This window comes from Lampetra fluviatilis, chromosome 16, assembly GCF_964198595.1.
Source record: "Lampetra fluviatilis chromosome 16, kcLamFluv1.1, whole genome shotgun sequence".
Classification (NCBI taxonomy): Eukaryota; Metazoa; Chordata; class Hyperoartia; order Petromyzontiformes; family Petromyzontidae; genus Lampetra; species Lampetra fluviatilis.
In genome coordinates, this window is record NC_136290.1 from 11,592,815 (window position 1) to 11,615,228 (window position 22,414).

Consider the following 22,414-nt stretch of genomic DNA (forward strand, 5'->3'; position numbering starts at 1 on the left):
TTTTTACCTACGTGACTTTACTGAAAAAACCTAAGAGTATGAATCGTTGCAGTCACGAAAGCTTCCAATCTAGATTCTGTAATGGCCTGTTTTTTTTACGTTGAGCTCGTTGGGGGGAAATCTGAAACCAGAGCGACAGCCACATCTTGACACGGTTGGTTCGGCAGACAGAGCGCGAGGTTGCAGAAGTTCACTTCAATCGCAAATTGGCAATTTCCACTGAGACCCTGGTCACGCCATGCAAGGGTAATTAGTAATTACGGCTAAGGGGGGAAAAAAGCTCGTTCTGTAAAAAAAAGAAAACCCAGTGCAATTTGGGTTAATGCGTTATAAATTGTGTCTGGTAAGTCTAGCAGACGTTGGAACCGATCTAAACTCTGGTTTTGAAAATAATTTGTTAATTGTGAGAGTTTAATGTCTGTGCTTCAAAATTTGCATTCTAATAATTGTACACTGTATAACTGTATTTCAAAATAAAATAAAACTCCGGAATTTAAATCGACTATTTTGACGATTTATTGCAATCTCCCAGAAATATGAAGCCTGTCTTTCAATCCATCCAGGGACACTTTAATTTTTTGTTATAATTGCAAATACCCTTTAACCAATTGCTACAAAAAGTATCACAAGACTTATCAATACCAGTGCTAACATCTGTATTTCTGTGATCAAGATTGGCAAACGAAATGCTTATTTTTTATAATAATTTTGTCCTGCGCAACAATGAATTAATTCGTGGCTTAATATCGACCCCTTTGCTCTGGACACATGCATCAAACCATGTGTTTAAGAAGCAATATATTGCTTTTTGTAGTCATACACATGTACCGTGGCCCATCAGCCATTAGAGGCGTTACCATTCAATGCAACATTAAACATTGATTAATTATTGAACAGAATCGTGACCTTCAGTTGCAACACCGTTTTCTATCGTTGGGGATGGAGTTGTACCGCTACTATTAACTCTTGTGCATTTCAGCCAGGGGTTGGAAAACCTTTTCTTTACTCAGGGCTGAATAGGGCTGTCAAATATATTTGGCAAGCAATCGCACATCAACGCACACACTTCACTTACTCGTGCCACCGCAAGGAAGCACACCTTCAGGTTAAAAAATATTCCACTCTCGTGCCAGATTAGTGCGTGACGGATAAAATCTCGTGTCGAAGTGGTAAGCTACACGTGGAAATTAAGTTGTGGCCCGTTTTTGGCCCACGTGGCTCTGTGGAGTAACTTCGCAGCTTACATAGTTTTTTTGCTCTTTGTTTTAACCAGTTGAAAAACAGCACGGTTGTCCCAATACCGGCTGGTAAATGCAACACACTACACGATACATGTCAACCCGCACGGACAAAAAAAAACTGTTCTGCACAATAACAGAGATGCTAATATTTGTCTGGCTGCTGTAAACAATGCCATTTGTGAGCGAGGTGCTTCATAATACGCGAGTAAACGACGCGATCGCTGCCACATCAACGCTCGCCAAACATGGTCACTCCGCGCAGTTTCGTGGCTCCAAACACTTGAAACAATAACAAGTTGTACATTTAAAAAAAAAATCTGCCACGTGGGACCATACGTGGTGACTGATTGGGTAGTCCTTCATCCAGCAGCGGAATGATCATGACTCATGACAATTATGACACGCACAAGTGTCGTGACCTAGTCAGAAAATTGGGCAGTTTGAATTGGAACCACAAACATGCCAGTGGGGGTTACGTGATGACCCGGGTTGTATGTTGTGCTGCCATCTGCTGCAACTGCCATGGTACTTGACAGCCGCAATCGAGCACGAAAAAAGTATGTTTTACAATATTGTAGAGTGCAATTGCCTTACGTAGTTGAATTGTGCACATCTTACATTTAAGAATAACTTTTTGAAATCCTCAACAATGGTTTTGTGCTGGAAATCTCAGAAGTTATTCTTAGCCCGTTGAGGTTGCCTATGAATGAGACCCGTGCAGGATTTGACACGACTCTAATTTTTTCAGCGGGCTCCTGCCACGTTTTCGCAGTTGGAGTGATGATTGCTGCGCAGGTTCCAATCGGATAATTTGTGGATAATTTTTCAAATTTAGATCTTGACGCCAGCACACAATGGCTTACTCTTGTGAATGACGCCACGGGATCTTGAACGTCCACTTTGCAGCAGACTGCGAGTAGTATTAAGGTTAATTCACCAGTAGTATTAACCAGGGTTGCCGCTAGGTTCGAACCGTCAACCTCTAGCAATAAGCGGCGAATGCGCTACCGCTGGGCCACGTCACCGGCTTGACGAGGTGTGTGCTCGTTACCTGTTGAGAAATAACCAAACTTGGCGTCTGCATCACCAGCAACCCTGCATAATGCGTGTAAGCACGAATTCATCATCATCAGCGCCACTCAACACAAAGTTTTCCGGACTGTTTGACATTAATAACGGTGACCACCGGGTAGACATGCAATATTGAACGAACGTTGGCATGTGGTTATAATGGTTGCTCCAACGTTCCAAGTGTACTGGGCAGTGGCTTTCACCTTTCCCCACTCTACATCACTAGCCGTGATCTATCAACTGCTGCATGAAGGTCTTTTCAAGCCGTAGCCATCTTTCGTGGTCTCTCGCACCTCCGAATAGCACGGTTGGATGTGTACAGTGCGAAAGAAGTTCAACATAGCTACCATATAATAATCGATTGCTCCATCTCTGTAGCGAAAGACAGAGAGAGAGGCAAAGGGTGGCACATCTGCAGCAATGGAGTGAAAGCTTTGGAAGAAGCTCACATCGGCAACATGCAAGGGAAGAGGCGTCGACACGAAGGCTGTAGCCATGGAGTCAACATTGGGGGGGACGAAATCTTCCAGGGGGTCTGGGGGTCCCCCCCCATAAAAAAATCTAAATTTGAAAACGAATTTCCCGCCTAAAATATACAAAAAATTCACTAACACAAAGGATGGACTTTTTATGTATGTTTTACAATAATGTCTAATAATGTATTACATTGCTGCTTTTTTCTTTTTTGTTCTTTTCTTGTTTCATTGTATGTAATGGCAGAGATTAGGGATTAATAAAGTACAACCATAACCACAATCATATTAACAGAAATCTATTTTATAGCAATATATTGGGGGTGGGGGGGGGGGGGACATTTTGAGCATATTTGAATATTACAACTACGGCCTTGGTCGACACAAAGTAGCAGAGGCTACACAACCCCGTGGCAGTGAGTTCACTGGCAGTACCCGTGGATGTACCTGCGCGTCCAGCGATTCTCCCACTCGCGCATCCATCGCTCACCGACCCTTCGACCCTTCGTTGGTGACTGTTGCCGAACGTTTTCGTCGCGTTGGCGCAAGACTCCTTATTCCCTCTGTGACACAATGCCTGAAAAAGGCTTTTGCTCGAAACTTCCTCTTTAGTTTTCCTTTCTGGGCAGTGCGATTGACGAGTTTGTAGAGTTTGTTATTTGTGCACCACTGCCAATGGAGTCTCACAAGTTATGTTTCTACAAAGAATGCGTACGATTACATTTAATGCAGATGTAACTCTGCACCTGGTAATGTGACGGACGTGTGAGGACAGTCACAGTGGACACACAAGTATACGGAAGGTTTTGATGTTCAGTGCAACTGTGCGCAGCTAACAGGACCCTGCGGGGTGGGCTGGTAGGAATAATACTAATACCGGTACAGGGATATCGACCGGGTATAGAGGAGTTAAAAAGAAAATGATTTGTGCATGGGGGGTGAGCGATGACGTCCACACCCCCCTCCCCACTGACTCGCGCGCCCACAGAGCAAGGATTGCAACAGGCGATGTCATTGGCTGCGCCGGATGTGACGGCCATCTTGTTTAGTTAATTTAGTTCACGGATCGCAGGGGGAGCGGGCGGCCATCTTGTCGGACAGACGGACAGTTGGACGGACACATTAATCTATTGGTGGTCTGGTCCACTTCGTTCCTACCAGTATTATCATCTTCTTGGTTTTTTCGGTAAAGTTTTTACTTCCCTTCTACGTGACTTTACCGAAAAAACCAAGAAGATGAATCCCTGCAGTCACGAAAGCTTTAAATCAGTATTATCATATCTATGAAATGACGATCTATGTTTTCGCGGTAACCAACGTAGCGTGTGTGCAATCGCCCTGACTTCCGTATTGGAAAAAAAACATGAACGTGAATATAAATTGTATCAACAATACAACATTGAAAATGAAGAGATGAAGATATACCGTCACGCTTAATTTGGGGTTACATTTTTTTATTTCACAAAAATAGAAGCAAAATTTGGATAGAGCCATAACACATTTTAAAACAAAAAAAGACTTCCAGTTATCATAATGGTGGAGCCCGAATTTGTTTGCAAAATAAGTCTATACTATGTACAGTAGACCTTTATCAAGTTGTTAACATTTCCAGCAAATTTCCAGAAAATCCCTCATAGCACACCTGGCTTAAAATCGCTATAAATCAATGTTTGCAAAAGCATTATAGGAACATACACCTCTTCCTGATATTCGCTGCACACTTTTCAGCCTCTGTTCCCAAAACCTTTATGAATTTCCACGTTTCTGACCCCATTTCATGGCAGGTAATAATGTACATGAATTATAAACCATCCTCTTCAGACACTAAAATATAGTATTTTAATTTCCTCCCCCACCACCCCTCCCACCAATGATTTATTGCCTCTAATTTGACCTCTTTTTCACTGGCACGTGAGAGCCGATCCAGTGTGGTGGGGGGGGGGGGTACAGGTGGTTTTCCATCGGCTATTTACCGTACCTAGCTGTAACCAAAATCGAAATACCTCACATCTGGATCTGGATTGCAGCCAGATCCAGATGTGATGTCAGTCAACACACCGTGAAGGCAGCACACCGGTGCCACGGTGGTGACATGTTTACTGCCTCGCCAGGCGGTCGTGGGTTCAATCCCGACCCTGACGCCTGTATATTTGGAGCTTGCGTGTCTCTCTCCCCGTGCTCGTGTAGATTTTTCTCCGGATCCTCCGGTTTTTCCCTCCACATTTAGAACACATGCGTTCTAGAGTATTTGGCTGCTATAAATGTCCACGTGATAAGCCACGTTGTTGGGCTATCATTTGTTGCCAGGTCGCTTCTGAAAAAAAAAGAGCTACATAGCTCAGTGGGCCTTACCTGGTGAAATAATAAGAGTTTCGTTTAGTTTTAGTTTAGCGTCACGGCGTCATCTAGATGGCTCGGGCTCTGAACCGTGCCAGGCTGGCTCAGGTGTGGCGAGTGGAAAAGAGGATGACATCGCCCCCCGGGAATCACTGCCGCAGCTCAACGTAGTTCGCCGGGAAGATCCCGACTTGACCGTTGCACTCGCCACGCCACCAGCCCTCATCCAGACACTCGATGTTGGTGATGATGTCGTCCGGTTCGAAGGAGAGCTCATCGTCGCCGGCTTTGTACGAAAGACAGAATTGGTAGGGTATTAAAAGCATATTCATTAATGATGATGATGATACTTGCTAATACAGGAGAGCCTCGCTGAGGTTCAAAACTTATTTTCAGGAGGGATCTTACACATTGGTACGATGGGGCCAATTCTTTCTAAGCTGTATTTTGCATGTGGGAGCAAAACGGAGTAGATGGAAAAAAACTCAAGCAAGCAAGGAGATAGCACTAAATGGTGTGCATAAAATGGGTTCGTGAGCCAATTTGCTGCATTGGCATCTCTTAACCACTTTTCACGAGCAAACACTTCAAGACGCGGCAGAGAAAACATGATGTGGGAAAAAGCCGGCCAGCTGACGTTTTTCTAGTGCAGGGGCATCTTGCAGTGCTACTTTCATCGACCACTCTGCATCACAGCAGGCTTTAAGAGTTTTACACAATCGCGCGATCGATCCACCAACGCTCGCTTCTATTGTGCTGGATGACATGCCCATCTCGTTGGCAAGCGAGGTTAATAATAATAATAAATAAAATTTCTTCACCGCACATTTGCATATAATTTATTCTCCAATAAAATTCTGAATTTGAACAGAAAAAAAAACTGGAAAAGTATAGCAGAAGCGTAGTTCTTGCGTGTCGCGTCCGTCTCACCTGCTTGGTAGTCGTAGATGGCAACAGCTGTCGCACCTGCGGAGGACGAGGGGAAAGTCTCATTTTGTAGTCTGGCAAAACAACCATAAGAGGCTCCCGCATAATTGGTGTGAACAGGCAATGTGCAGCATCCCGCACGGACACGGAACACAGATTCCAAGTGCAACTTTCACGTGACAACAACAACAACAAAAATCAACACGTTCGTAAATAAAACACCGTGGCCTTAAGAAGGAAAAATATATAATAGGCGACATCTCGGGCAATGGCCACTTCATCGTAGCACACGAGGGGGAGTTATACACTTCTACAATGTGCTATGAATTGTACCATGGTACCATTTTTTTACCATGTGCTCAGAAGTTGGAACCACTGTCCAAAACGTTGCCTCATATCATTTTTTTTCCACTTAAAGTCACAGTGTTGACGAGACGTGTGTAGACGTGTTTGTGTGTGTGTGTTATTTGTGCTTGCGCACTGACATTGGAGTGCCACCAAATAAACGGTTCGTGCGGCTGTGGTTATCCACGGACTGGAGCGGTGGATCAGTGGTTAGTGCCCCTCACTCCGAAAACGGAGACCTGAATTTGATTCCCTGCCACGGCTAGCCATCAAGCAGCGTGCGACATCTGAACTGGTCCTAAACCAGCGCCCACCTTCACCAACACGCACTGAACAATGTGGTCAAGTATTACCAAACAACCCTCATGATCAACGTGGGTGGCCTGGGCAAGCCTTCCTTCATCCATCAGCGCTGGTATGGTGAAGGTGTTGTGGGCAGCAGGGCCCACGATCAGCAGACATCCCTCGCTACTTGGTGTTAGCCACTGCCAGAATAATCGAGCTGAGGTGAGTGGGTTTGTAGAACAGTGGCCTAACTGCTGCGCCACCGCTCCCCCTTCATGAGGTGTTAGGCCCAATGGTGCATCTGCACGTACCTTCCTCCTGCTGCTGCAGCTGGATCTCCCCCACGGTGTTGTAGGCAGGATCCTGCTCGTATGCAGGATCTGTCTTGTACTCAGATACAATCTCGTAAGCTGGATCTAGCTCGTAAGCCGCTTCTGGCTCATAAGCAGGATCTGGCTCGTAAGCCGGTTCTGGCTCGTAAGCAGGATCTGGCTCGTAAGCCGCTTCTGGCTCATAAGTAGGTTCTATCTCATAAGTAGGTTCTGGCTCGTAAGCCGGTTCTGGCTCGTAAGCAGGATCTGGCTCGTAAGCCGCTTCTGGCTCGTAAGCAGGATCTGGCTGGTCGCTGGATTCCGACCCGGGTTCTATCTCGTACAAGGTTTCCGTTTGCTGAGGAGGTTCCGGATCGTAGCTGTCACGCATCTCGTTCACGATGCCGTGAGGCGCACGGAAACGCGCAGCCTCGCTCGCCTCCGCAGGAACCGCCGGCTCTTCGTCCGTTTTAGCAGCCTGTCGGGCATCAACAACAACGGTGCTCATGATAATGTTTACTAGGGTACCAAATCACTTTCGTTGTCAAAAAAGTGCAGTTTGTTTGATTACAGTTGATTGGAAATCTTCTTCTTTCGTATGGCTGGTCAAGCCAGATAACCGCGTCTGGGTCAGCAGAGTGTATCGCTGTGATTGGCAATAACAATAGGATAGATACATGATAAATGTGTCTTTCCTAAAACACCTTCGCCCCCACCCACCGTCCCCGTTTGCAGCCATGGCGCTAAGGCCCCTGCGGCCCGTGGGGCCCCGGGGCAGTTTCACCGCCTGCGCACTCGACAGCTGCTACCACTCTTGTCCTACGTACGGCGAGCGAAACAAGTTCAACGTAGGTACATACACGCATACTGCTCTGACCTGCTGCTGCCGGGTGGCTTGCTCCCTCTCCTCGCGATCCCGGGCCCGGCGTCTCTCCCGTTCCTCCTGCGCTCGCTTCTGCTCCTCCTCCTCCTTGGCCTTGCCGAGGTTCTCAAACTTGGCACGGATGTTCCGGGCACCGGAGCTCGCTTGGAGGTGACACGTCAAAGGATGCACATTTAAGAACCGAACGACAAGCCGCCAAGTTGTATTCCCGAGGTATTTGAGCGGTAGAGGGCAGCGCGTCAAAACCCAAGGCTGTACTTTGTTTCTGTGCTCCCACATCCATTATCACCGACCTTCACTCATTTTTTGAGAACTGATTTTCGTGTTTAATTTGTTTGACCTTCCCCTGCACCTCCGATTAGCACGACTGGCTACGTACTGTGCGCAAAAAAAGTTCAAAATACATGCCAGTGTCGTGAGGTATCGCCAGATAACTCCTATGACCCACACAATGTGGGAAAGTCCTCATCCAGCAGTGGGCTGACAAAAGGGCGGTGCATGCACATGTAACGATTCACCCCCCTGCAGATTTGATTAATTCTCATGATTTGGAGTCATAATTGGGTTCAAGATAGGGTTATTTTGACCATCTCATTTGCATTGCGTGTTGCGATTGTTTTTTGTCTCCTTAATGTAGTTATGTTTTCTCCACGAGGCTAAACGTAAGATTGTGTCAAAAGTTGCATATAATTAGCATACGTTGTAAGAGCTGCTTCTTGCACACACCATTTTTATACTCATATTTACATGAGAATCAAGTTTAATCGATGGTGGAATTGAAGCCAAAGGAGGGATTATGCCCAAGTTATGAATCACCTAGGAGATTGAGCATTGAGTTCGATCATGTGCAGAAGCAAGATTGATTGTGGCATTGTGGGACCATGAGATACGGTGATGACTTGGGGAGGTCTTCATCCAGCAGTAGATCAATCATGGCTGAAGATGATGGTGATACATTGATCCGTTACAGGCCTTAAATCCACGGTCGTTGATTAAATACAACAATTGGAGAATATTTCAGTTCTTGAAACTTATATTTGGTCAAATAGGGACTCTGTTGGCTAAGAGCTGACTCACATGTAGCAGAAGTTCGCAGCTGGTTGTTCAGTGGTACAGTAAGAGCAGGCATTGTGCATGTCTTAATGCACAATGGCAAGCGCTCATACAACGACCAGGGCTCATTTAGATGTGGCATGCAGAAGCAGATACAAAACTTGAATCAATAACAATTAAAACGAGGAGAATGCACTCCCTAACAGCTAATGAACCGTGTGAGATAAGATGGGAAGTTAATCAGCAGCGAGCAGCACTCCAAGCCAAGCATACGACTTGTGCAGTACAAAGCATACGAAACACCCAAACTACATGATAAGGCTGCCGATGAGGCACTAAGTCGAAGCCGGTTCAGCGTTTGCTTGCAATGAACCAGTGCTGCTGAAATTATTCACTCACAAGTGTGGTTGACGGCAAGTGGCAAAAATACTTTTAGTTTTTACGTGGAGGCAGAGATCAATGGAGGAGCCAAATTGCTCTGCTTATTAAATTTGTTACTCACATTCTCCACAACGACGCCAATGATTACGTTGATCATAAATTGATAATAAGATGTTCAGCATCGGCGAGTAGCGGGTGCTAACGCTCAGTTTGCTCATGGGGCCGAATTATAAACACCACTGAACGGCAAACGCCGACGTGAAAACGTGGCCAACAATCGGCTTTACAGAAGACGGCTTGCAATGGTCCCGCACACACGTTACCTGCTTCCACGGGCCTGGTCTTCTGGTAGTTGGTCTTTGGTCCCTCCATGTCCTGGAAAGAGGCCGCTGACTGAAATGAGAAAGATGCCACCAGTTCTTCGGCGTGGAACGATTCACCGATTGATGCCGATTCGTCAGCTTAAGTGATGCGTTCACCCAATCCCATGTGCAAAAAGATCATTTGACAAAATGCTGCATGCGTTGCATGAGATTAGTTCATGTGACAGCTGCTATCACTGGAGGCGCTACCATTCACCGCAAAAAAAAAAAATTGAACAAATTGCAACGCTGGATTGTGACAATTCGCACCTCTGATTAGCACGGCTGACTACGTATGGTGCGAAAGAAGTTAAACATAAATACAATTCACCTGATTTCTGGGGGGTAAATTGTGCCACCCCTAGCCATTATTGAATGATTGATTTAATGAAAGCCCCTTGAACTTCACAAACTTACAGAAGCCACAAAAATTGCCCAGTTGAAAGTAAGATTAAAGTTGCACAAAAGTGCGCTCACTTCTACAGCTTACTTAACCATATGTGTTGTCGATTTGTACCGACGTGCAACATAGAACACTTCTGCGGTTGAACATCTACAATGTTCTGCTTGGAAAAAATAACATCGAGCTCGGGTCCGATCTGTACGGTGCACAATGCTGCTTACCGTATCCACCCTGTCAGTCTGGACTCCAAACTTTCCTCCAAATCCCTTGGCATGGTCTGCACACGACAATTCATCACAATATCAAAATCAGGTTTGAGATAGTCAAACCTATGCAATAAAGTTCTTACCGTTAACATTCTCATATAACCAATGGTCCAGTGCTCATTTCCACTGGAGGTCATGAAACAGTGATGGTAATTCCACATTCTTTAGTCGATGGTCAATTCACCCTGAATGTACCCAATCTTGTCATATCTTGGAAGATAATCTGGATTTGAGCCTGGTTAGTGCTAAGATGGGGGCTAACTGGAAATACCAGATTTTTTATACAGGCTAAGAGGTGGCCATGATATGGCAGTACAGCAATGGACTGAATTCATCTGTGAAGATCTGTGAGTGTCATCACCTCTTATGCACAGTTGCCTTTTCTCCAGGTATTCCACTTTTCTTCCACATGAAGCCAAACACCCATTAAAGGAATTGGCCAAACATCCCAACTTAGGACCATCCTGAAAAAAGGAGTCTGGAGACCCATCGGAGCCTTCCAGGATGAAGGGCGTTGTTATTATTTCTGGCAAGGACGAGACTCTCCACAGGGCACCCACGCGTGACTTCCCACCAGGTGGTTACCGGTCTGGGACTCGTGCGTGGACGCAGCCTCCTTGTGGTCCCAGCCCAGGGCCGCGGTGTCCATGCGGTCTCGCTGCACACCGAACTTGCCACCGAAACCATGGGCGCAGTCTGTGTGTATAGGGGCACGACAGCACACGGTGCACATTACGCACCATGCGAGTGCATTCAGCGTTTGTCTCACAGCCAAACATCGGACGGGATGGAAGCTATCTTAGTTGAAGGATGCAGCGATAGAAAGAAATGGAAAGATCACTGCAAAGAGGTATTTGTGAAGGAAGTGGTCATGCCTTAATGGCCCAAAAATGCCAAGGCACTAGAAAAAGAAACAGCAGCCAGCTGCTTAAATATACGCTGCCAAGCTTGGTGGTGTTCATTCAGACGCTGTCTTTCCGACAGACCTGTTCTTCACCTGAGGACGGCTGCTTGCGCTGTGGCCGAAACGTCTTGAGAATTGTATTTTATTATGTTTTATTTTTATTATTTTATTACTTCCCTTCTACGTGACTTTACCGAAAGAACCAAGAAGATGAATCCCTGCAGTCACGAAAGCTTTAAATCGAAATTTAGCAGCCAGCTGGTCAAATCCGTAACGACGTACGGCTATGATACTAGGACATTAGCCACACAGGACAAATGGATCATGGCATTCGAGATGAAAGCTTTTAGAAGGGATTTTCAGCATTTTGTACAAAGACGCTGTTACAAACAAGGAAGTTCTGGCCAGTGTGCCTGTAAACATGAAAGTAGAACCTTAGAAATAATCAAGGGTCAAAAACCGTGATATCATAAACATGAAAAATGCTGTGACCGGTGGAAGGCTCACTGCAAGGTGCTGGAAGGATGAGAAGAAGACTAAGAACTGCGCATCAGCTGGGCAAACGACATCGAAGAGGAGTGGGGGGACAGATTGGAGACGCAAAAGAGGTGCAGTAATAGAGCTCGCGAGCAGCTACGGAATGAGGAAGCAAGGGCAGCGGAAGTCGTGCCCCGATAGTCACGAACACCGCGGAATTGAAGAAAAGAAGAACTGATGCAAAGATACAACGCGCCCACCATTTCCCGTCACGCCGCACCTGCTTTGTGTTTAAAACACATTTGCATTGTGAACTCTTGCGGCAAGAAGTGTAACCACCTGGTGTCAGGGAACAGCTCCTAGACACGACTTCGATTGTTTGTTATCCTAGCAGCGAATTGGCTTTAGTGCAGTGTGTCTCATGGCGTATGGTTTGTATGCAGTTTCGTCGGATTTGAATGGAATGTATTTGACTTAAGGCGTTAGTCTGGTTACAAAGCCCAAATTTTTCGCCGCTTTCTCGATGCAGCTGCTTTCTTGAGGCAGCTCATCACACATGTGAGATGCAGTACAGTCTTTTGCCGAAATCCCACAATAACCAGCCCTCAGATGTGTTTCATGTAGGCATTAAAAATAACGATTTCAAGTTATATTGCGTCAAAATGCGATCGCACCTCAAGATGCTCTACAGAAATTTGAAACCACATTTGGGTTCAAGGGTGGTGGTGGGTGGGGGTGTTGCTCAGGACAGGGGAAATGTGAGAGAGGAGAGACAGAGCAACACCGCGGCACGGCGCTGGACAAAGCAACCATGGCCCAGCAACGACCACAACAAGCCCCAGAGACAGCCAAGACAGCTACAGCAGACACCCTTTGACGAGTTCCAGAACACAAGCTTTATCGAGCAATATTAACCTTTTTGCGAAGAGTGCGCCGCTGCTGCTGCTTTATAATCAAACCGCTCGGCGGACTGCAAAACAAACCATCATTATTCACGTCGGTCAGAGAGTGTTTCTCATTTCACGGTGCACTTCAGTGCAACTGAGATAATCAAGTCACAGTGTCTATATGCTATAACGAGCAGTGGATGGTTGCTATCTCTGTTCTGGGGGTCCTCACCGATGGAACGAAATTCCATGTTCCTATGACCGGCAGCAAGAGATCTTGAGGACAACTATTATTGACGTTTAGCTGGGATGGTGCTAGTGGTGATGGTCATGACAGATGATGGTGATGATGATGGCTTCAGTTCAAGCAGTAGATACATGTGCGCACATTTTTTACATTCACAAATGTTTTTTTGTGAACAGCCAGAGAGCGTAGTGGTTAGCGTGCTTGCAAAAAGGTGGTATAGTGGCCATGATACATAAACGCAATTTTGGGGAGTTTGTTGCTGACAAGTCACCGATAAATGGTTGCCGCACCGCTTGCTCATACAAAAACTGTCGTCCAAATATGGACAAATCTCATTACTCAAGGTCTAACTGGGATGGCAACTTCCAAACAGTTTACAGAGGTCACATAACTAATCAAGGTTGTGTGCTCCGTAAGGCAAAATCACTCTTCACCGAACAGGCGCGACGTAATCCCATAGCGCTAACCGGCCCCTGTAGTTGTGTGAGTGGCCTCACCTTGTCGATACGATCCGTCTGGACGCCGAACTTGCCTCCGAACCCCTTGGCGCCGTCGGTCTGGGAGGTATGCTTCGTGGTTTCAGCCACGTAGGTGTGGTCCACGGCCGACTGTGGGTTACACAGGTACACACACTACCTCGAACCAAAGTTGAACACCCTCTGTAAATGATGATACGCTCATCAGACAGTGAGGCAGTGGCGGCTCCTGCAAAATCTCTCAGGGGGGGCAAATGTCTGGATGATTGATAAGGATAAGGTCCACCCATGCAATGGATAAATTAACAGCTTAAGCATGTAAAGGCAACTTCACTTCTTTAATATTAATGAAAAATAAAGTGACTCTTACAATACATCTTGTTTGTTTCTATACTCACTATTAATATACAATCCACTCAAGTTTATTTTATTAAAGATTCCACTAGGTGGCGACAAATTATATTGTTGGATGAAACGTGCTTACGTATGATGATGTAAGCACGTTAGGGCGAGCCCTCCCGGAAGCCATAGAGAATGCATTGCAGCGCCCCCGTTCGAAAAAAAACATCTTTGAATGTAAGTCTATGGGGCCACTCGGAGCGATTCTCAGCCGGAGTGAAATCGCCCAAAAAGAGGCAGTACTCCACAGAACGTGACATGACGCTGATTGGACTATATCCAGAGGCACAGTGACGGCTAGCGTGACTCTGTGGTTGAATGCCATTGGTGGTGCGTCGCCCAATCGCCCTAATGAAGAAACCGCCCCTGCAGTGAGGGGACTACTTCTGCCTGCCATTAATACCCAATTTCCACTGGCATGTCCAAACTGAGCAAACGCAAGGCCCTCATAGTACGAATGGTCTTCAACTGGCTATTTATGCTAGAACCAACCTTTTAGAATCAACCTTTGCCACACTGTTTCTCACAAGGCATCTGAATTTGGCTCAGGATTAGACAAGTCAGTCTGGTAGACTGAGTCCAACACGGGTATTGAAATCAATCAATGAAATGTATGGGAATAGTAACCATGGTAGTAGCTTGATTATACCTATGTGACTTTACCGAAAGAACCAAAGAGTATGGATTCCTGCAGTCACGAAAGCTTCAAATCAAGATTTAACGAGTGGTGGATCATCAATCAACCTGGCGGCTTAACAATCAATTCTTTCCAGTGCAGCGGGGTATGAACTGCATGACAACAGGACTCCAAATTTGACCGAATTTGTATAAGTAGGAACAACTGTTTTGGGTCAAAGAAGGCTTTGGGAACAGAAAAGAAAGCCAAGCTTCATGCGACGATTCCATAGCCAGATTAGTAATACAGTCACCACATCCGTGGCAGGTGAGATGAGACTGTTGTGAGATTTGCAGCATGGACCGCTCATTTACTGTGGTGGACCGTCACCGTACCTTGTCCATGCGGTCACGCTCCACACCGAACTTTCCACCGTAGCCGTGCGACGCCTTGGGTCCGGACTTCAGCTCGCTCACTTTGATGGCCTGGTGATCCTTGGACACATTCTCACGGAGCTTGTCCAAGCTGCGGCAATGAAGATTGCAGCAACAGTTCATGCACATGTACATCACCCTTTTGCCAAACCACTGAAGGAATGAGGGCCTGCCCATGCTGCGCAATTCATAGGCAGGGTTGCTACCTGTCTTCTAAGTTTTCCAGGATCATCCTCTTTTTGAGGCAAAAATCTGTAGGTTTTCACTGAACACTAAAAGTTCAGTTTTTTGTCAGTCTACACCACCCAATACAATGCATTTACGTGTAGTTCTCCTATTTTCCAGTATTGGGATATTCTTCTTCCAATGATATGTCCTGGTATTATGTGCCTCAGAGGTGGCAACCCTAGTCGTAAGGTTAGTTTTTGTGGGTTTTGTGTCGTGTATGACGTTTCAATGTCTCATATATATACACACAATTTCTATTTTGGATGCCTCAGGTTGGTTCTTTGGGCCTGAGGCACTTCTACTGGATCCTGATAATCCTGAGAAAAACATAATTTGGGTTGGCGAAAGCAGACAGCTAGAAATGGGAATTAAGTAGTATGGTACAGCATACAGTACAAGCCCTCTGCTGATTACCATGAAGCAGAGCCACCGATGACAACCTGGTCAATAATCCAAGTACAATCCAGGCTCTTTCCTGCTTGGCTCTGACAAGACTGGGTGGATTCCGGGTTATTTTGTCAAAGGCTGCCAATTCCTCTGTCACCTCACATCCCTCATAAAATACGAATGCGTTACAAATCCTTCTGGCTCACAGCCACAATGCACATCCTTGACTTCTATCCTCTGGGCGATACCAATTACTCCCGCAAGGAAATCGTATTTGTCGTGAGTGGTACACAAATTTGCACATGGAGCAAACCTTTCACAACAGGAAGAGACTGACCGTCACATGGTGCCGGCATCCTGTCACAGGAAACAGTTGGCAGAGACCTCATGTGCAAGCTTCCTCGAAGTGGTTCCATGTTTCGCCGTTTTATAAAAAAAAATAACTTTTTCATAACTTGAAGAACCACATGTAATGTACGTAGACTTCTGTATGGGGTGTTGTGATCAGCATACTCTATTGATACTTATGGGATTTGTATTACTTGTTAAGAGCTGTTATCCATCATAGAGTTAACAGGTCAAGTTTACACACATAACAGAACACAATTGAAGATGATAATATTTTGAACTGCATATCTCTGCAGTATGTTTTTTGGGTTATACCATGAAAACACCGTGGAGAGCAAGACAAACAACTACAGAAGCTTATGCAATAGTAATTTTACCTTTTGTCTGTGCTTTGTCTCATGTACGATGTTATGATGTTATAGGTTTCATTGAGATGCTTTTGGGCCTCAGAAACTTCCACTGGAGTCTAATAATCAAGAGAAAACAATATTTATGTGTGCATTTTAAACAATAATAAGCTAATTTTTTTCAACTAAATATGGAACGGGATTAATCCACTCCTGGGGTCTTTTCAAACTTCTGGATACATTTGGGGTTATACAAGCAGCTATCTCATGACGTGGGAAACACAAGGTGTTGTAATGTTTGGTCTTCAATCACCTGATGTGTCCTTGACGTCCAGATCCTTCCACGGTCTTAGCTCCCCAGCGCTGTTCCTTTTCTGTAACATCGTTCTACGCCCCCATCGTCACATTCATCAGCATCATCATCATCATCCTCCTCTCCATAGTACTCCCATAACGTAAAAAATAATACGTCGACGCACGGATCATGTCACATTTTCCAGCACGGATTTGTCTTTGGAAGTATTTTATGAGCGATAATAGCTTCACGTTCCAAGTGGCAAAACAAATTGGTGTCATACGTAATTATGTAATTTCGCCAAAGTTTTGGGCAACCCCTTTGAATAATTTGGCTGTTTTCCTATTAAGTCCCAAATCGCAACACAGCTGAATACAAAAACTCATCTATACAGGGTTATTGTGAGTCCCCTATTACAGAACGAGCTAATTCACACTTTTGACGTTAGTTGTGCAAGGAATAAAACGACACAATGATACTTAAATATGAACTTGAAAGTCTCTTGCAAAAAAGAACAATGATGCGTGCAAGGAGCTGTCATTTGAACAATATTTTTTAAATAGAATAGATTGGGAAAGCTGGAAGTATTAATTTATAAGGTTGGAAGTGGTTCTATACGTTTAAAATCAACAATGGGTTGTTATCATTATCGACTAGGTACAGCAGGCTCCGTGCATACATGTTAACAGTGGGAGGTTATGATTCATCATGAAAGGCCATGTTATTAAATTAGTGGTAAGTATGCATGTATGTATAGGACCACAAGTTGCTTTGCTGTAGAGTGTAGACTACTGTATATATTTGCATATACAGTATGGGAACTACGTTCAACTTCTCGTTTTTCGCATTGTGAAGGCTGCTATCCATAAATATAACTCATTCATGCAGTCGCCTGTGAAAACACATGAAAAAGGCTCAATTTGCACTTTGAATGGAAGAGTTGTGGATCAGGTAGATGCGTGAAACTCCCAAGTTGGTCAGATGCCAGAAGAGCAAATTCGTGCGGAGCTTGAAGTGTGAAGTCCACAAATGTGTGGTGGGTACTCTGCGTTTCTTTCCACATGTGAAATGCAGAAACCTGAAAATTAGTAATGAGGCTAGGTCTCGGCAAGGTAAGGTAAAAGGTGAAAACAACGAGCCTACCTTTACCCTACCTTTTACCTTACCACAATACAATCACTCTACCCTACCTTTTACCCTTTAGCAGGTAAGGTAAAAGGTAAAAAGCAACGAGCCTATCTTTACCCTATCTTTTACCCTTACAACATACAAATTTCCCGATTACAGGGTAATTACTGGGGTACTACACATGAAAAAGGTTTATAACGGAAAATGCTAGGTAGAGCGCTTTACTCATATAGAATACTCTCGATGATTCCAATTTTACACGATTGTCGTTGTTGTCATTGTTGTCGTTGTTGTATCCTCAAATCTTGTAACTCAATTTTAACCCACTTCCCAACGTGGTATCGACTGCAAACTTGGTATACTTATGTCATACTGATGACATTCTTTTTTATTTGTTATGTTTCGGCTTGGGTCTAATTGTCCACGGTCAACTGACGTTGGCTGTAATTGGCCACGGTCCTTTATGTTATGGCAAGCTTCGAGGACACTTCCTGGTGTCGTGGAGTTCTGCCATTACTCGTACATTTCATAAAAGCGTGTTTAAATTTTTTTTTTTAATATTACTTATTAAATGGAGGCCACGGACTGCGCCACGGAGCTTTTAGCGGTAAATAAGGTACCGTATTTACCGGGTAATACTTCGCGCTACCTTTACCCTACCGGGTAATTCTTCCGAGCTACCTTTACCCTACCCTTTACCTTACCCCTTGGCATGTCGACACATTTACCATTTACCTTTACTCTTTTACCCGGTAAAAAGGGTAAATTACCTTACCTTGCCAATGCTAAATGAGGCTCAGCGAGGTTAAATAAAGTGCATCATTATTTTATGTAATTCATTTAGGTAATGGGCAAATGAGAGATTGGGTGCAGAGGGTAATTTTGTCCAAGGCAGGGCATCAAATCTCAGACACTACTACGCAGGTTTGAGCCTGGATCGTGCTTAGATAGGTGAGCTCCACACATAAAACAAGTGTTATAGGCTGCTGCAGGGAGGGTTACATTGTCAACAAAATTGCTGGGAAGCAAAGAAAAACCACGATTGTAATGCAGTTTATGCTCCGTCTACACTACCCATTTTCACATCCGATTAGCCCAGCTGGCTACGTACGGCGCGAAAGCAGTTCAACATACACACACCAATCCGCAATGACCAGCGTGGTGAAGTATGCTCAAATAACCCCCCACGGGACCCTTCGTACAGCAGCGAATTGACGGACAAAGGGGCTTGATGTACATGCACACAATGAGATGTCAGAGGCCGATCTAACCTCAAAGTCAGGGTCAGTCTCCCAGTCATCCGCCCCTGCCTCTTCCACCTTGGCTGTGGACACCTTGTGTCCTGTGGCCGATTTCCACATGCTTGCTCCTCCTGCTGATGCGTGTCACATGTCCACCATAAGCATAGAGACACACACATTGCCTCTGCGTAATAAACCATTTCGGATCTTAACTGATTGCAGTTCACGTTTACGGTGACTTTCAGACCACAGTCCACTCACTGGCATTGACTGTGTATCTTGTGTTCTCCACAGGGAATGCATTATTTGCTCCGCTGCGGGTCTCCTGCTTCTAGATACTATTAACATTCCCTCCCTTTGTTAATGCTACCCCCTACCCCCTCCCTTTGATGCTGCTAATCCTGCATAATGCATGGGTATAATATAACTTTGAAACCCCCCAGCCCACCTCCTACGCATTTCCCATAAATATGCTAAATTCCTCTTGATATGCAAATTATTTTGTCAAGGCGCTCTTTCCCCCTCCAACCCAGCTTAAAAAGACGCTCCAAGCCTGGGGTTGTCATTCAGACTCTGTCTTCTCGACAGACCTGTTCTTCACCTGAGGACGGCTGCTTGCGTTGTGGCCGAAACGTCGTGAGAATTATTTTATTATGTTTTATTTTTATTACTTTATTACTTCCCTTCTACGTGACTTTACCGAAAGAACCAAGAAGATGAATCCCTGCAGTCACGAAAGCTCTGCTGTGAGAGTCCAAATACATCTCAAACCCCCAACGTGGGCATAGATATTCAGCGCCCGTTATATTTCATCACATGTTGTACACGAATAATAGAATTCGTTAATATTGTAACGTGAGCTCCCAAGGCACACGTCATTACTGGCTTTAGAAGATAGATACACTATCAGAGATAACCACATGCCTGTCCCCACTCACACTGACCAGCACATGGTGAGGAATGGTCAATCATGACCAACACATGGTGGGGATGCCTTCATCCAGCAGTGGATCGATAAAGGGGTTCCATCATCCATCAATTTTGAGTAATGTATCCGTGTATAAATATGCGTGTGTGCTGTATGAATGTACAAGTATCGACATTATTATAATACACGGGTATCCCTTGATCAATCCACTGCTGGATGAAGGCCTCTCCCGTGCCTTTTGGTCACACGAGTCGTTTAACCATACTTCACCACCACGGTGAGGGCTGGTTGGAGAAGGGCGAGGGGGCCTTGAGAACCGGTTTAGAGACACAGGTTAGCCGTGGCAGGGAATCGAACTCGGGTCGCAAGACTGACACCCAACCAATGCAATGCAGTGGACAATATCAGAATATTCGCCACTGAAATAATTGCCGCTATATATTTCAATTATTTTTTTTTACAAGTGTTAGGCAGTGGCTGCCAACAAGTTCCAACTTATCTCATTCGAACGTACAGTAATAAGGAAGTGTAATGTTAATCTAAAGTATGCTCTGGAACTCGTTAACATTCTACAATGTATCAGTCAGTTTAGGATTATCATTATCAGCTTACTGCAAATTAGCACACACGCACACACACACGCTCGCACTCACATTGCAACTTACCTTAAAGGTTACTTTGCCTCGACTATCTTAGCCCTGGCTTTATTTCCTCCCCCTCTATGTGTGTGTGTGTTTATTTAAATATTTTGTGCCGAATTCTTTGTGCGAATACCGGCACGGGCTGCCCACGCCCTCTGCCCGCAGCGCCCCCCAGCAGATGAGCAGTTCGGATAATATCACCCTTTAGATTACGTACAACGCTTAAACACGCCCGCCCAACCTGTATTAGATTTCATAGAGCGCTTGAGTAAAGTCACTTAGGTAAAATAATAAAAAATAACAATACTTTTATTATTTTACTTTATTATTATTATTTTTAAAATAAAAATACTAATATTATTATTTTATTATTATTTTACCTACGTGACTTTACCGAAAAAACCTAAGAGTATGAATCCTTGCAGTCACGAAAGCTTCAAATCTAGAATTAACAGCACAAAGTTCCCTTTAGATTACGTACATCGCTTAAGCACGCCCGACAAACCGTTATTATATTTCCTAAAGCGCTTGAGTCATAACTCGTGGTTCCCTTTAGATTACGTGCAACGCTTAAGCACGCCCGCCCAACCCTTATTAGATTTCCTAAAGCGCTTGAGTCATAACTCGGAGTTCCCTTTAGATTACGTGCAACGCTTAAGCGCGCCTGCCCAACCTGTATCAGATTTCCTAGAGCGCTTGGGCGACACCTCCAAGTGCTCTTGAAGCTTTAAGCGCGACAACGCAGCCGTGATTAGATTTCACAGAGCATTTCAGCTGAACGCCCACGTTCCTCATAGAATTCGTAGAGCGTATTAGCAAAGCAATGCAGTTGCTTTTGGGTGTCATACATCACTTGAGGTGGACCTGTCAGTTCCTTTAAAATGTAATAGCTTCAGCGTGGGTGTATGCAGCTCATCAGATGTAGTATCGCGGTTAATAAGTCCTTGCAACACCATCTATGGGGCCGTCCATAAATGACGTCACGCGATTTTGGACGATTTTTGACCCCCCCCCTCCCCCTTCGTCACACGGCGTCACAAAAATTCAGACCCCCCTCAGATATGACGTCACAAAGCTCTGCCCCCCCCCAAAAAATAAAACATGCTTCAAATCGCTTTAAACTATTGTCATTGTAGTGCGTATTTAATGTGGCGCTGCACTCGGATGTTGTAGGAGAAAACGTTTTTTTTTAAAGTCTATTTAATTAAGTAGAACGTGTTGTCTATATTTATTTAAAGTTGCGCATTTTGATGTTACGTCACATTTCTCACCCCCCCCCCTCGTCACACATCGTCACAAATGTCTGACCCCCCCACCCCCTATGTGCGTGACGTCATTTATGGACGGCCCCTATGCTTTCGTGAAAAAGTAAGTTCTCTATTTGGCGTTTAAAAAATCCATACCTGTCAACCCCTGATCAGTGCCTACCTTATTGGTCAACTCCGTGCCCTTATAAATCTCAACGTTCATCCTACAAAGTTCTATCACAAGGGAGAAACACAAGCAGACAATACGAAACAATGTTGCTGCCCGTGTTGAAACGGCTGTACGCCGTATGGACCTGAAAACTCAGTTTCCCTGCACAAGACCACGGGGTATGAACCGTGTGGGTTGACACGGTATGACAATCTTAACTGTTTTATTGCCAGCAAAAGTTAAAATAGCCAATTAAAATATCATTGAATTGCGGGGGAGGTGGGGGTGGTAGGGATTGTGGGTGCGGGTGGGGGTTGTAGGGGTGGTGAGGTGGGGGTTGTAGGGGTGGTGAGGTAGGGGTGGTGAGGTGGGGGTGGGAGGGGTGGTGGGGTGCGGGTGGGGGTAGTAGGGGTGGTGAGGTGGGGGTTGTAGGGGTGGTGAGGTGGGGGTGGTAGGGGTGGTGAGGTGGGGGTGGTAGGGGTGGTGGGGTGCGGGTGGGGGTTGTGGGGGTGGTGAGGTGGGGGTGGTAGGGGTGGTGAGGTGGGGGTGGTAGGGGTGGTGAGGTGGGGGTGGTAGGGGTGGTGAGGTGGGGGTGGTAGGGGTGGTGAGGTGGGGGTGGTAGGGGTGGTGAGGTGGGGGTGGTAGGGGTGGTGAGGTGGGGGTGGTAGGGGTGGTGA

At 45.4% G+C, this 22,414-nt stretch overlaps 1 protein-coding gene across 2 annotated transcripts; it reads right to left on the bottom strand.

Annotated features, from left to right (window-relative positions):
* Nucleotides 1-4,278: 4,278 nt before the first annotated feature.
* LOC144936412 (hematopoietic lineage cell-specific protein-like) lies at nt 4,279-20,477 on the bottom strand. 2 transcript variants are annotated; one of them, XM_078863460.1, is made up of 13 exons: nt 20,346-20,477; nt 18,783-18,886; nt 16,402-16,475; nt 14,740-14,869; nt 13,351-13,461; nt 12,635-12,689; nt 10,924-11,034; nt 10,294-10,349; nt 9,631-9,700; nt 7,868-8,016; nt 6,991-7,468; nt 6,053-6,088; nt 4,279-5,408 (listed from the first exon to the last, which is right to left on the bottom strand). In XM_078863460.1, exons 2-13 carry the CDS (start codon nt 18,870-18,872, stop codon nt 5,272-5,274), a joined length of 1,497 nt encoding a protein of 498 aa, XP_078719586.1. In that variant the 5' UTR covers nt 18,873-18,886; nt 20,346-20,477; the 3' UTR covers nt 4,279-5,271. The 2 variants fall into 2 exon arrangements, with proteins under 2 accessions (XP_078719586.1, XP_078719587.1); XM_078863461.1 differs by having other exon boundaries at nt 18,783-18,883; nt 20,346-20,363.
* Nucleotides 20,478-22,414: the final 1,937 nt, after the last annotated feature.